The 13,629-nt window shown below is 53.7% G+C and overlaps 1 protein-coding gene across 6 annotated transcripts in view; it reads right to left on the reverse strand.

Moving 5' to 3' along the window:
• Positions 1-3,857: 3,857 nt before the first annotated feature.
• The window catches only part of MTMR3 (myotubularin related protein 3), a 192,521-nt gene continuing 182,749 nt past the window's right edge, over positions 3,858-13,629 (reverse strand). For 3 of the 6 annotated variants that reach the window (XM_069081504.1, XM_069081500.1, XM_069081501.1), the window contains 6 exons: positions 10,750-10,895; positions 8,714-10,040; positions 7,597-7,707; positions 7,086-7,174; positions 5,748-5,774; positions 3,858-4,155 (listed from right to left, as the gene is read on the reverse strand). In XM_069081504.1, coding sequence (XP_068937605.1) covers positions 3,984-4,155; positions 5,748-5,774; positions 7,086-7,174; positions 7,597-7,707; positions 8,714-10,040; positions 10,750-10,895 — 1,872 coding nt within the window. In that variant the 3' untranslated portion in view covers positions 3,858-3,983. The remainder of the gene's footprint in view (positions 4,156-5,747; positions 5,775-7,085; positions 7,175-7,596; positions 7,708-8,713; positions 10,041-10,749; positions 10,896-13,629) is intronic. The other 3 variants (XM_069081505.1, XM_069081503.1, XM_069081506.1) reach the window with 3 other exon arrangements.

The raw sequence follows: 13,629 nt of genomic DNA on the forward strand, positions 1-13,629 counted from the left end.
GTCACAAGCCCAAGGCATGGGGGCCCTGGTCACATGCCAAAATGAGCGGGGTTTCAACAGTCACTGCAGCCAGAGCTGTCAGAGCCTGCAAACACTGAAGTCTATGGCCCCCAAATCACTTTTGCTGAACACCACCTGGACCTCACCAGCTGTCAAGGTGGTCTTGAAGCAATTACACTGAGCACACACCCAGCCCCCACCCCCAGGCGCTTATGGCTAACAGAACTTGGGGCGTCACTGGGGAGCCTGCACAGGTGGGACAGGGGCAGCCTTGGAGAAGTCTTGCCATGACCCTCCCCGCCTCCCCAGGTCCCAAACACAACTGCTTGGCTGAGGGAGAGGCTCGACCGACTGCTGCTCAGGCATCATGCCCTGGGCACCACTGTGAGCTGGACTCTGCTTATCACAGCAGCCATGAGGTACTTGAAACGCTGCAGCAAGACTTCCCCATTTTTACTCCTATGCTTTCAAGGTCAATAAAGACCAGGCTACAGTCGTTGAATCTTACATTCTGTAAACAGTCAAGCACTCCATGTGCACTGGGAAAATCCAGTGCTCTAGCTCGGGCCAGAGACTTCCCCCAATTTCTATAGTCAGAAATTAAGGGACCTGGCCTCTTAGGTTTGCTCAGCGTTCATCAGGCTTCTCAATATTTCCGACTGCCTGACAGTTATGTTTCTGGTTATGGTCAGGTAGGGACTTGATCCTAGAAATCCCTCATTCATTAGCCAACTTCTGCAAAGAAGGCAGCTGTAGGGTTACTCTTCTGTGTCTCAGGGACAAAATCTGGAAACCCTTAAAATACTTTTTTTTCCCCTTTTTGGAGGGGGGAAGGCAGGGCAATTGGGGTTAAGTGACTTGCCCAAGGTCACATGGCTAGTTTTGTGTTAAGTGTCTGAGGCCAAATTTGAACTCAGGTCCTCCTAACTCCAGAGCTGGTGCTCTATTCACTGCACCACCTAGCCACCCCACTTAAAATACTCTTAATCTGAGGGAGACAAAGGGCAGAAAAGTTCCAGAAAAGTGGCTATCCCTAAGTCAAGCAGAACCTAGCAGAGCTGCTGTCCCTGGTGTGGGGGTGAGGGTGTGTGTGACACAATCGGGCCTCAGACAAATATCCTGGTCCTCAAGTAGAGAGTAAGTCACCTCTAGCAACCTCCACATGCCCCCAGCTCCCAAAACAGCCCAGCACGCCAGTACTGACTCACTGCTTTGTAGACTGTGGTACGGCTCAGTTATGAAAAGGACCAGGAGCCATCTGGCAGGTTAACAGGTTTTCGGTTCGATGGGCTTAGCTTCGTTGGCCCAGCATGGGTCTGGTTTCCTCTCAGGAGACAGGAGCCTTGGGATTCACAGCTTCTTCCCTAAGGGGCCCATCTTTCGGCCCCCAAAAATCAAAGGCCTGGACACGTGGGCCCTAAGTGTGTCATATGCTCTATGCAAGGGCCCCAAGTGATCACAATGCATCTGTGAGATTCTTTATTGGGGAAGTCAGGCTCTCCCTTGGGGGATGGGAAGCTACTTGAGAACACAGGGCCCAGGGCTGATCCTGGAGGATAAAGGGCAGCACAACCCAGGGATTTTCCCATGTTTATAATACTGGTCACCATACATTAGTGATTAGGGAGGGAAGGGAGGGGGGATCGTGTCGGGAACCCCCAGATCTTGGATCCTGTTATCACACTGCAGTTTAAGGAGGGTGAGCGCAGGGGCGGACTCTAGCAGGGACCAGAAATGGAAAGCAGGTTTCCTATTGTCTTCAGGACTTTTCTTCCTTGTCATTGCCACCCCCCCCCTCCCAGAATGCTGTTGGGTGGGAAGGACATTGGCACTAGGCTATGAGTCTGGGGAAATCAGCCCTGCACTCAGATGACAAAGCCCCCATGCTGGCTCTGAGATCGGCAGGTGCAGGGGAAGTCTGAATGGCTGCAACAGTTGGCTCTTTGGGACAGGGTGCCAAAGGGGGTAGATACTGGGTGGCACCTTCAACAGTGTGTGGGAGGAGAGGAAAAGGAGGAGGTGATGAACCAAGGGGAAAGGAAACTTTAAAAGTGTTAGCAAACGCTACCATGCGGAACTCTAAACTTTATTCACTTTTATTTATATATTTAACAATTCTAAAGTATTTACTTCTTGCTTTGACAAAAAAATGAAAAATAGAGGAGCACTCCCCCTCTGTGAGAGAGAAGGGCGATATGTACAGCTACGGAGAGTTACGGTTCCTCCTTCACATACAAAGAAAAATAATATTAATAAAAAAGTGCTTCATTGATCAAAAACAAGGGGGAGGGCCTACGAGCTGCAAGCATTTATTCACACTGTACATCAGACCCAAGAAACCCGTATCAGAACCTGTGGAGAACCTTCCTTCAGGCTGACTCATCCTCACTCATGGCCCCCAGCTTCCCGAAGTCCAGCTCGGAGGTGCCCCTGCCACAGACAGGCCCCAAGGGAGGTCTGCTGGGGCTTCTGGGCATTTTCTGGGACAAGGGCCAGAAAGAGTCCTCCGAAGGCCCTGGCAGATGCCAAGTGAGGAACAGGCCCTCAGCGCAGGCCCTGATCTCAGAGCTCTTCAGACATTTCTACCCTGTTACCTGTTAACAGCTTTGAGTCAACAAAGCATGGTCCTCCATCCCCAGAGGGAGGAAGAGCCTGTGGGTGCAAAACACGGACACCAAGACAAACGGCCAAACACAAACCTCAGCCTTGCTCCACCTCTCTGTTCCTACTTCCTGTGTCCCTTCTCCCTGAAAACCTCCTGTCCCAAGTCCTGGGCAGTTTCCCTAGTGATACAAGGGCAGCTTCTCCAAATGGATTTTGCTGCTGCTGAGAAGCCAAAGATGGCACCAGATGGAGGTGCCACATAGGGCCCCTCTTTCCGCTGATAACCAAGGTCAAGCCCTGCCCATTCTCCAAGGAAAAGGGGAATGGGAAGTTTGGTTTCCATTCTTGGAGGCTTGTACTTTCAGAGGCTGATTTCACCCTGGAGGGTCTGAGATCATGATTGTTTTGGGGGGAAGAGGAAAGGAAGCTGGGGCCTTTTGGAACCCTGAGACCAGATTTCCCTGTGTTGGCCATGACTGGGTGTGAATGGGCAGCCCCAGAGGTGGCTCCCTGCTGTGAAGGGAGGTGGGCATTGAGAAGCTGCAGACTTGGCCGCTGCCCTTTGGTTGGTTTGTGTGGGAGCAGGCTGGCCAATGTCGGTGAGAAGAAGGGTCCTACATTCTGGGTCAATGTACAAACAAATCACACAGGGAGAGCGGAAAAAATCTGCTCATCTGCTAGGCCTCTCACTGGTCTGCAAGCTTAGGAGTCAAAATGGGACTTTCCTCAGCCAAGTGCCAGGTTTTGGCCATGAGGGCACCCTGCAAAACAGAGAGCTGCCCAAGTATACAAATGGGCCTCTGAACTCCCCGGCAGCAAAGGGAGGCTAAGTCAGCCCAGGTTAACAATACAGAAGGTGGGATGGATGGGCTCTCACGGGACCAAAGCTCCCCGTTTCTTCTAGCAGCAAAAGTTTCCCCAAACAGCACTACCTTGTTTGGTGGCATGAGGAGTGATTGAAAGCATCAGCAAGGGCACTCTGCAGACTGCTGCTGGTCTTGGCTTCTGGATCCCCCTTCTCCCATCTCCTGATTCCAAACCAAGCCAACTCTGCAGTACAGACCAACAGTGGGGGAGCTAAGAGTGACAGGGGCCTGATCCTAGGCCTCATCCCCTTTGCAACCTCCAGTTATCTAGCAAAAGCAAAGCCCAAACACAAATCAGAGGATGGAGAGGCAGAGGAGCAGGGGCAAAGGGGAGAGATTCTCCACCCCAGACACAAGCCCTAGAGTTCTGTCCCTCGAAGCAGATGGTTCCTCGCCCCCCACTCCGAAGTGCGTGGGCCACAGGACCTTCTCAGGGTACCCAGTGTGTGCGGAGCTCCCCGAGGGGAGAGCTGGCCTGGCGCCCGACCCACTCGTCCCCGACAAGCAGAAGCTTCAGTTTGAAGTGGCAGCAATGGGTTTCTCCAGTTCGAGGTCCAGGCTGGAGCTTGTGGGGTGCAGGCTGTTATAGCAAGACTTGCAGACTCGACTGGGCTCAAAGAGCTGCTGGCTGGGAACCGGCACCTTCTGATTGCAGCAGCTGGAGCAGAAAACATTCCCACAGTTCCTTGAGTTGGGAAGGGGGAGACACAAGAAACAGGTGACATCATTAATGATGGCTGGGTGTGGCAGAGAGCAGAACCCAAAGGCAGCACATTTCCCTGGGGCTCTGGGGGAGCTGATGAGCTGAGGAAACCGTCATCCTGTGGTACCAAGCTGAAGGATGGTTGCTGGCTGAGGGCATCTGCAGGACACCTGAACTGTGCCCGGAGCCCGAGTCAGCAGCCCCGGGCCCATGAGAAACGCTGAGGTCATCACTGCCTCGACAGGGGGAACACAGGCCCACGTGCACGCACACACACACACATGCGTACACACACGCGTGTGCTTTTTTTGCCCCTATGAGACTGAGACAGACCAGAGCTGGGTGGAATGGCCTCACTCCTATCCCCGTGGGCTGCGGAGGGCAGTAATGGGGGCATATGGAGTCATGCAAAGCCACAGAATGAGCAGCCGTGTGCTGCATGCTCAGAGTGTGAAGGGGATGCAAAAGGGCAAGGAAGGGCTAGAGGACCCCACCCCCCCATAATTAGGTGTCAGTTGGCTGAGGAGCCCAGAGCTCATGCACCTCTGGCAGAACAGAGGTTCGCACATTGAGTGTGCCCAGGATTTCTTCCCTCTTTCACACGGGCCTCAGGCAGCAGCCCAAGGAAGGCTCGTGGGCCTTGGCAGCGATGGACACGTTAGCTCCTGATACTGACCCCCTTCTTCTCCCTGCCTCTGGGGTTCCATCCCCTCCCCTGTGAAACGAGAGGGTCTGACTGAATTCTCCGGGCTCCCCTCCCAGCCCCATGACTGAGATCAGGCCCAACACGCCCAGCTAACAGAAGAGGTCTGCCCTAAGCTAGCTCTCAGAGTCAGAAGGGAGCCAGGAGAGAGCCAGTCCCTCCCTGCAAGGGGCCATACTTTGTTGGGCAGAGGCAGACCAGGAAGGTCAATGAAGGGAAAGAATGTGGTCTGGGGGTGGGGGAAGAGACGCCAGGACAGACAGCAGAGTGCACAGGAGGTATTTTCTAGAACCCTGCCCCCAAGAAGCACGAGGCAGCCGGAGCTGCTGCTGGCCCAGGCCAGTGGCTCTGCAAAGAGAGCCTGAATCGACCACTAGGCAGTCTTGGGCTACTTCCTGTAGATTCAGGGACCTGCCTTAGACACTCCACAGAGCCTGGAGCTGCCAGCTCATGGATTTACATCTCCCTGGGGCTGGGGGTGAATGGGGTGGGGCACAAGGACTCCGTCTGACTTGGCCAGAAGGCACGTGCAGGGCAGAAGGCTGGCAGTGCCCTGAGAGGTTACCCTGAGGCTTCCCTGACAAAATGAGGCAGGAAAGGCTCTTCCCTGATCAGAGATGTCACGGACTGACCTGTCAAGTGAATTACACAGCGACAGCCCGACTGAGTCCTAAAGGCCATTCTCCTGAGAGAGGGACGTGCTCTGGTTTGCCTCCATTTCTGCACCTGCTGGCCTAAACTACCCCAATCCCCGGGCTCACGTCTTGGTGAGTGGAGAGAGAGAGAAAGAGGGAGAATCGAAAAAGAGTTAGTTTGGAGAAGTTATCAGAGAAATGCAAGACATCACAGACAGGCTGCTGTAAATGCTCACCACATGGGATCAACACGGTCAGTGTCCCTGCAAGGAGGGGAGAAACAGCTCAATGGGGACGCTGCTGAAGCCCCAGAGAAGGGGGCCCGTGGCACCCTGCGGCTCGAGGCTGGCGGGGCTGGCTGTGCTCCTGCAGGGAAGCCAACTACAGCTGCTCATGGAATTTTCCAGTTCAAAACGAGCAGTCTTTTGACCACTGTGGTCACCTTCAGGGCCTGAAGGAGCGGCTGGGTTACTCCAGCCAGCCTGACCAGGCCAACACAGACTGCCTTGGTCACTGAGTCTTTAAAAGATGGTAAACCTGAGAAAGGAACCTTCAGCTCCTGGAAGGCTCTGCCCTCTTGGGCTGAGAGCCGGCTGGCCAAGCTGAGTGGGAAGGAGCAGGGCCAGGGGCGGGAAAGCAATCCTGAGGGGCCGTGTGGAGTAGGGTGTGGCGGGAAGAAGCCTGAACTGGCATCTGGAGACTTGGTCTGGTGACTGGGCTCTGCCTGGAAACGTCCATCTGACTTCAGCCACGTCACTTCCCACCCACCCCTCGTGCTGGGGCTGAATGTCCCGCTCATCTCTGCATTCCATGCTTTGTACGGTATTTAATATGAAGTGGGCACTCAGTAGCATTATGCTGACTAAAGGACATTTGCCTCCCATCATTCCATGTTCTAAGTTCCTTCCAGTTTTTACTAGCCTCTCCCTATGCTCTAAGGGAGCATCCAGATTTCACTCCTGTGTCTAGAATCAGAGGACTGAGGGCCAGGGAACGGGGGTGGCTGCTCAGGTCACTGGGGGAGAGGCATGACCTGAGGTCGCAGGGAGAAAACCCAGCCTCCCCCCTTTTCTCGAAGCTGCTTTCACCATCTTAATGTGTTCAGGAAGGGAAACAAAGATAAAAAAGCAACAGCACAGTAACTGAGAACAGAGGCGAAGAACAGCAGCCCTCTGAAGACCAGAAACTCAGCAAAGCCACGATCTGTCCTGGGAGGGGGGGGGGGGGCCCAGACTCTACCGGGGCGGCCCCTCCCACACTGAGGAAGGCCGGCACCTGGGGTGTCCTGACCACACAAGGAAGGGCTGTGGCAGCACAAAGGACAAAGGGATTTTATATTAGGAATCGGGGAAGGAGGAAGATGGACGGTGCTTCTCAATCTCTTCACTTGGTAAGAAAACAAAGAGGGCCGTTGCATGATTTTTCAATCCACAAGAAGTTGATGTGACCAAGGTAGGGCACACATACAGTGTACGGTCAGAGGTGGGGGCAGGGATCACTCTGCAAAAACCAGCCAGTGCACGCCACAGGGGCGTGGGCAGCCGGGCGGCCCAGGGCAGGGCGGCAGTGGTTACCTGCAATGGTGCTTCCTGCTGGCAAGCCAGAAGGCACTGTCGCAGCCATAGCAGTGAGCAGCCAGGTGGTCAGGGAGCCAGCGGGTCATCTGTGGGACAAAGACAGAGTCGGGTTAGCCAGGGGGACACTGGTGCTTGGCCTGAGAGGGCCAAGCCAAGGCAGAGGAGAGGAAGGGTTGATGCTGGCTCCTCCGGCTCCGACTCGAGAGATTCGGAGTCATCAATAAAGGAAAGGCGTCCAAACCATCTCCGCCAGATTCCCCTCAGAGAAAAGAAGCGGCCACGAGCTCCCCGGTTCCCTACTCCGGCCTGGGGCCCGAGCAGGCCTGACAATGAGTGCCTCCTGCTGGTTCTCAGAGAGTGTGTGGAGCTAGAGAGCTGGCAGGTGAGGGCGCAGAGCCGAGGCGCCCGGGCAGCGCCGCGCTGTGCCGGGGGGTCCTGCCCTAACAGAAAGGGGCTGGGGAGATCACAGACAGCTCGGCGGTTAGCGGTGCAGGGAGTGAGTCTGTACCTCTGCGTCCTGTTTATGCACCTGCTCCCAGCTGGCTTCAGAGAAAACCTCTGTGCTGCAGCAAGACAAGCAGCTCTGATCCACACTGCTTTCCGAGTCGGGGATCGAGGTCTGTTGGCAAACAAACACAGCTGAACAGAACGAATGAGGGGAATGAGGAAGGGGCAGGGTCAGCGAGGGGGCTGGGGGCCAAGGTGCACTCGCTTTGGGGGCTGCTGACCAGTTAAATGGTGTGTGGGTCCCTGCCCTGCTGGTGCCTCAGAGGAGGAGCAGGGGGTCCAAGACAGCTAAGTGTTCAGTGAGCTTTGCTTGGGGGCCACGGGAAGCCCGCAGGAGTGTGATCTCCCCTGGGATGGTGGAGCTGGGGTGGCAAGGTTGGGGGGAAGCTGTGTTCACAGGGGGAGGAGCCTCTGGGCGGGCTAGGGCTGTAGCCACAGCCAAAGCATCCAGGCCTAGCTAAAACCGAGTGCTTTGTGCCAGACCTCCTTTCTCTGAGGGATCCTTGGGAAAACAAGACAAAGACTGAAAAGTCACTTTCACTTGGAAATGTTGGACAGACCCGCCTTTAATGAACGCAAGCTTACAATCCCAAGGCCAGGCCCGCCTGTTCACCAGAGGCAGGCGGGGGGGGGTGCTCTGGCTCCTCCCTCGGCGGTGACCCAGTGGGACCACCTAGGCAGGGGACAGTGAGTCCGCAGAACGAATGCTAAGTCTGGTGCTAACCCCACAGACTACGTTTCTCTCCAGGAGCGCCAGTCCTTATGAATGAGCACGGTCCTGCCTCAGGAGACATTTGAGCATGCAAGGGCTCTGGCTGTCCTCATGCCCCACGCAAAGAGCACCCGCCCTCAGAGATGCAAGCAAGATGGAGCACGCCAAGGTGACGGGCAGACGCGGCTGCGGCGGCCCCGCCACAGGCCAGCCGGGGGCCTCTCTGGCCCTGGTTCTCTCGCGGCCTTGCCCCCAAAGCCCGCCTTGGGGAGAACCCCTCCAGGAGACAAGCTGCTGCGGCGGCTCCTCACCAATCCCCTGAGTCTGAGCAGGAGAGGCGCCGGGCCCTGGGGCCGGAGCCCAGTCTCTGCAGGCGGCGGCGCCTGATGAGGCCCAGCATACTCACCACTTCATCTCCAAAGTCCCCATTGAAGCGGAGGGAGCTGTTCAGGTACTGACTCTCCAGGCGGCTTCTCAGCTCCTGGACCTGCTTCTTCAAGGTCTCCACCTCCTGCTGGTGGCCTGTCTCAATCTGGCGCAGGCGCTGCTGGATGGCGTCCGTGTAGACGGGCATGCCGTCGTCGTCCAGATGGCTGCGGGCAGGCTGGTCTGGACTGCCCGCTGCCGGCTGCCTGCCCGGCTGGCCCTGCAGCCACTTTGGGTGTGCGCTCCGCAACTGGAGCTGGGCGGAGCTGCCGCTTGTGGTGGACAGCCGTCGGCTCCAGGGCCCTTTGACCCGGCCGTGCTCTCCGTCCAGACAGTGTCCATTCGGGGCAGGGTATCTCTGGGGCACGGTCAGCCCCCCAGGGCTCTCTGTGGCCTTGTTCTCCACCTCCAGGTCTCCGTTACAGACAACCTCCTCTTTACATTCAGCTAAGGGCAAGGCACAGGAAGAAGGCATTGGGCTGTGTGAAGTCCTGGGTACTTTTGATCCCACCCTGGCCCGGTCTACCAGGTGCTCCCCATCGGCTCGACAAAGCTCATCATCCCCGCTGTCCATGAGGCGAGGTCTGTGACTGGGCCCCTGGGAGAGCTGGTCTGCTTTGGCCTCCCCTTCTGTTAATGTTTCCACAGCAGATGTTCTTGCTCCCAGCGGGACTGCTAGGGGCAGGGAGGTGCCATAGGGAATCTCAGGGGGCAATGGGGCTTGATGGCTGTCTGTGGCCACACTGCTGTTCTCAGGCCCCTCCCCAGGCCCCTCCTGCAGACTGTGCCTCTTGGGGTGTTCCTGGGTATGGCTCAGCAGAGCCCCGGGCTCATCTGGGTGCCCAGGGAAACCTGCCAAGAACTGACGTGGGCTGTTTCCTGGAGAAGTCATCAGAGCCACCAGGGCCATCTCTGATTTCTTACAGAGCTCTGTGTCCTCCCGCCGGCTCTTCTTATCCAGGAGAGCCTCCTCTTGGGTCTCCACCCCCTCGGTGCTGCTCCTTGGGGGGGCTTCCTCCAGCCCCCCATCCTCTTTAGTGGCCTCCTGTAGGATGTTTTCCATCTGCCCTTCTGCTACGCCAGCGGCAACTGAGAGTTCAGCTCCCCCCAAGGCCTTGGCCTGCCTGCCCAGACTGTCCCCGTCACAGGGCTCTTCCCCTGGGCCGCCCAGACCGCTCAGCTCTAGGGAGCGCCGATGCTCCTGCCACCTCTCGTTGAGGCTGGGGTCGCTGCTGCGCCGGCTAGTCGGGGGCGCGCTGCTGTCGCCGGCCGTTGTCAGGTTGTCAAACGACCGCGTCTTTGGGAGCCTGGGAAGGGAGAGGGAGTGGAGATTAGAAGCCGTAAGGACACTAACAGGCAAGTGTGACTGATGGGCACGATCACACCCCAAGCCCGTTGCAGCAGCACCAGAGGCCAGGGCCACTTGGACAGCAGGAAGAGTGGCTAGGCCCCCAGGGGGGCCCACGTCATGGGCATGGCTCCTCCAGAGGCCCCAGCTCATCTGGCGGGAGTTGAGTGCAGTGATTCTCGCTCATCCCCAACCCTTAAGTATGTGATGGTAATGGGACAGTGGGCAAGGAAAGCAGGAGTGTGGGCTCTGGACAGACGATCAATGCTCTGCACCTGTGAGGAGGTCTGAATGAACGGGAGACCATCCTTGGGTACCCATGAAAAACTTCTGAGCTTCAAATACTGCACCTGCCTTTGAGTAAAAGGTGGCATGTGTGTATGTGTGCGTGTGCGTGTGCATGCATACATTACTGACATGCAGCAAGAGTCATATGGTAATCAGATGGCCATACAATACCACAACGACTGAAAACCTGAGGGAGACATCCAGAAACAATTTTGCTTAAAATGTTTCAGAGTGAATCTGAACACCACCGTGGTATTTCTGCAGCATTCTGAAAGCTGAGGATGCTTCCAGGCCCCCAGCAAGCCTCAGAGGTCCTGGATCATCCCGAACCCCTTCCCTCTACATCCACATCCACACTGACACCTGGCCTGACAGCTCACCTGCTCAGAGGCTGATCTTCCGGACTGGCACCAGGGACTGGGTATGGAGCACAGGTATCATCAGCAGGCGTGGAAGGAGAGGGACACGGGAGGTACACGGCACTCCACAGCATTAGGTTTCGCACATGGCACACTGGATACAGCACCTGAAGAGGAAACAGGTAGGAGCATGTTTCAATCAGACTCGCTGGCATGCTGTGGTGCAGAACAGGCCCAATGAAACTGGGAAAGCCTTTAAAGTCAATGAAATGGAGGCCTCCACTGGAAGGCAACTGATTGGAATGAAGAGAGCACCAACTCAGGAGGAACAGATTCATCTCAGCTCCTGGCCCCGGCACTACTAGCACTGCAACGCTGGCAAAACTGGGAAAAAACCTTTATGGGAATTTTCTCTGATCAAGATCTCCTTTTCAAGATATATATGGAAATGAATCACTAAAAATTAGAAAAATGGAAATAACTGAGGTACCACCTTACACCTATCAGACTGGCTAATATGACAGAAGAGGCAAATGACAAATGAGAGAGAAGGTGTGGGAAAACTGGGACACTAATGCATTGCTGGCGGAGCTGTGAACTGATCCAACCATTCTGGAGAGCAATCTGGAACTGGATCCAAAGGGCCATAAAACTGGGCTACTACCCTTTTACCTCACAATTCCACTTCTAGGGCTCTATCCCAAAGTTATCACACAAGTGGGATGAGAAGAATCCTTAGGTACAAAAATGTTTACAAGCAGCTCTTTTTGTGGTGGCAAAGAACTGGAAATTAAGGGGATGCCCATCAACTGGGGAATGGCTGAACAAGCTGTGGTATACGAATGTAATGAAATACTACTGTTCCAATAAGAAACGATGAACAGGCAAACTTCAGAAAAACCTAGAAAGACTTATATGAACTGATGCTGAATGAAATGAGCAGAACCAGGAGAACATTGTACACAGTCATAACAATACTGTAGAGTGATGAATGACTTAGCTACTCTAATTATGATAACGATCCAAGAAAATCCTAAAAGACTCAGGAAGAAAAAATGATTTCCATTTCCAGAAAGAAAACTGATGGATTCTAAAGCAGATTTTTCTTTCATTCTTTTTTTTTTTTTGCTTTTTTTTCTTTTTTCAACATGGCTACTGTACAAATATATTTCTTGCCTTCTGAATGAGTGGTGGAGGGAGAATCTGGAACTGGAAATAAATTTTCTTTTTTTGCTTTTTGGAGGGCAGTCAGGGATTAAGTGACTTGCCCAAGGTCACACGGCTAGTTTTTGTGTTAAGTGTCTGAGGCCGGATTTGAACTCAGGTCTTCCTGACTCCAGGGCCAGTGCTATATTCACTGTGCCACCTAGCCTCCCCTGAAAATAAAATTTTTAAAAAAGATAAACGCACAAAATGAAACACGTCCGATGACAGAAAAAAAGGTATTTAACATACAGATTCTAATTTACAAGGATCAAGAGCCATTGCTCAAAGGGTAAATGATATGAACAGGTGCTTTCAAAACAAAGAAATCCAAGCTACTAACGGCCCTATGAAAAATTCCTCCAAATTGCTAATAATTAGAGAAATGCAAAAATAAATCAACTCAGAAATTCCATCCCACACTCATCAGATTGGCCAAGTTAACAAAAAAGGGACTGGGTATGGAGCACAGGTATTATCAGCACGCGTGGAAGGAGAGGGACATGGGAGGGACACGGCACTCCACAGCATTAGGTTTTGCACATGGCACACTGGATACAGCAGTTTATAGATACAACAATTATTGGAGAGGTTGTGGGCAAACAGGAACATTAACACACCCTTGGTAGAGTTGTATAACAGTATTATTAGTCATTCTGGAAAGTGATTTGGATTTATGCCTCAAAAGTCACAACCCAGCAACAATATTAATAAGCCCATACCCCCCAAAGGCACATGCAGGGGGAGAATAAACATTTATTAAGCACCTCCCATGTGCCAAGCACTGTGCTCAGTGCTTCCCGGTTATTATCACATTTGTTCCTCACAACTGCAGTATGGGGTAGGTACAATTATTACCCCCACTTTAAATTTGAGGAAACTGAGGCAAACAAGTTAAGAGACTTGCCCGGTGTCATGTAGCTAGTGACTGACTTGGGAGACTTGCATGAGCTGACAAGAGTGCAGTGAGGAACAGAAGCAGGAAAACAATTTAGACACAAACAATAACGCTGTAAAGACAAAGGGGGATAAGCGCTGGAAGACTGATCAGTGCTGGCCAGCCACAACCCTGGAGGACACGGCCAGTGTGGACACTTGTCTTTGGCTTTTCTGCTTTTTCTTTTCTAATGAGGACAAGGGTAGGAGAGAACATTTTTTTTTAAAAGGATACTTTTCCTTTTCTGGGAAAGTAAGAGGAGGGTTAGCTCTGAGATCCCTTCCAGGCCTCAATCCTTCCCATTCTAGCTTGTGTTGTTTCCTGACCATAAAAATCAGGCTGAAGCATCAGCTCAAGGCCTATTGTCCTTGACCAGCTAAGTCTCCCTAGGCCAGAGTAGAAGCCGTCTGGATGGCCCTGTGCCACTGTGAGGGTTCACAAGGATTAAGAAAATGGGATGCATTCAAATGTTGAGTTTAGCCTTTATGACTTCACAAGTCATCTGCATTAGAAACACCTGTATGCCCTTAGCTTCATCTACAAAGTTATGTTATGTGGCCTCAGCTGAGCCTTCACTGCTGCTCGGCAAGCCCTGCCTTCTCACCTTCCTCTCCCGCTCTCCTGTATCAGCAATGCCATATTCACAATGCCTATAGAGATTACAAATATGCAGGACGCTGGGTGGTTGCTGTGAGTGGGGAGAGGAGGACCTTTGCCTGAGGTAGCCTGTTCTGTTTTAAAGGCTTGAAAATGTGGGTGCT

Source organism: Petaurus breviceps, unplaced genomic scaffold (assembly GCF_028583685.1).
Source record: "Petaurus breviceps papuanus isolate PSGF00001 unplaced genomic scaffold, PetGlider_PUasm1.0 99, whole genome shotgun sequence".
NCBI lineage: Eukaryota > Metazoa > Chordata > Mammalia > Diprotodontia > Petauridae > Petaurus > Petaurus breviceps.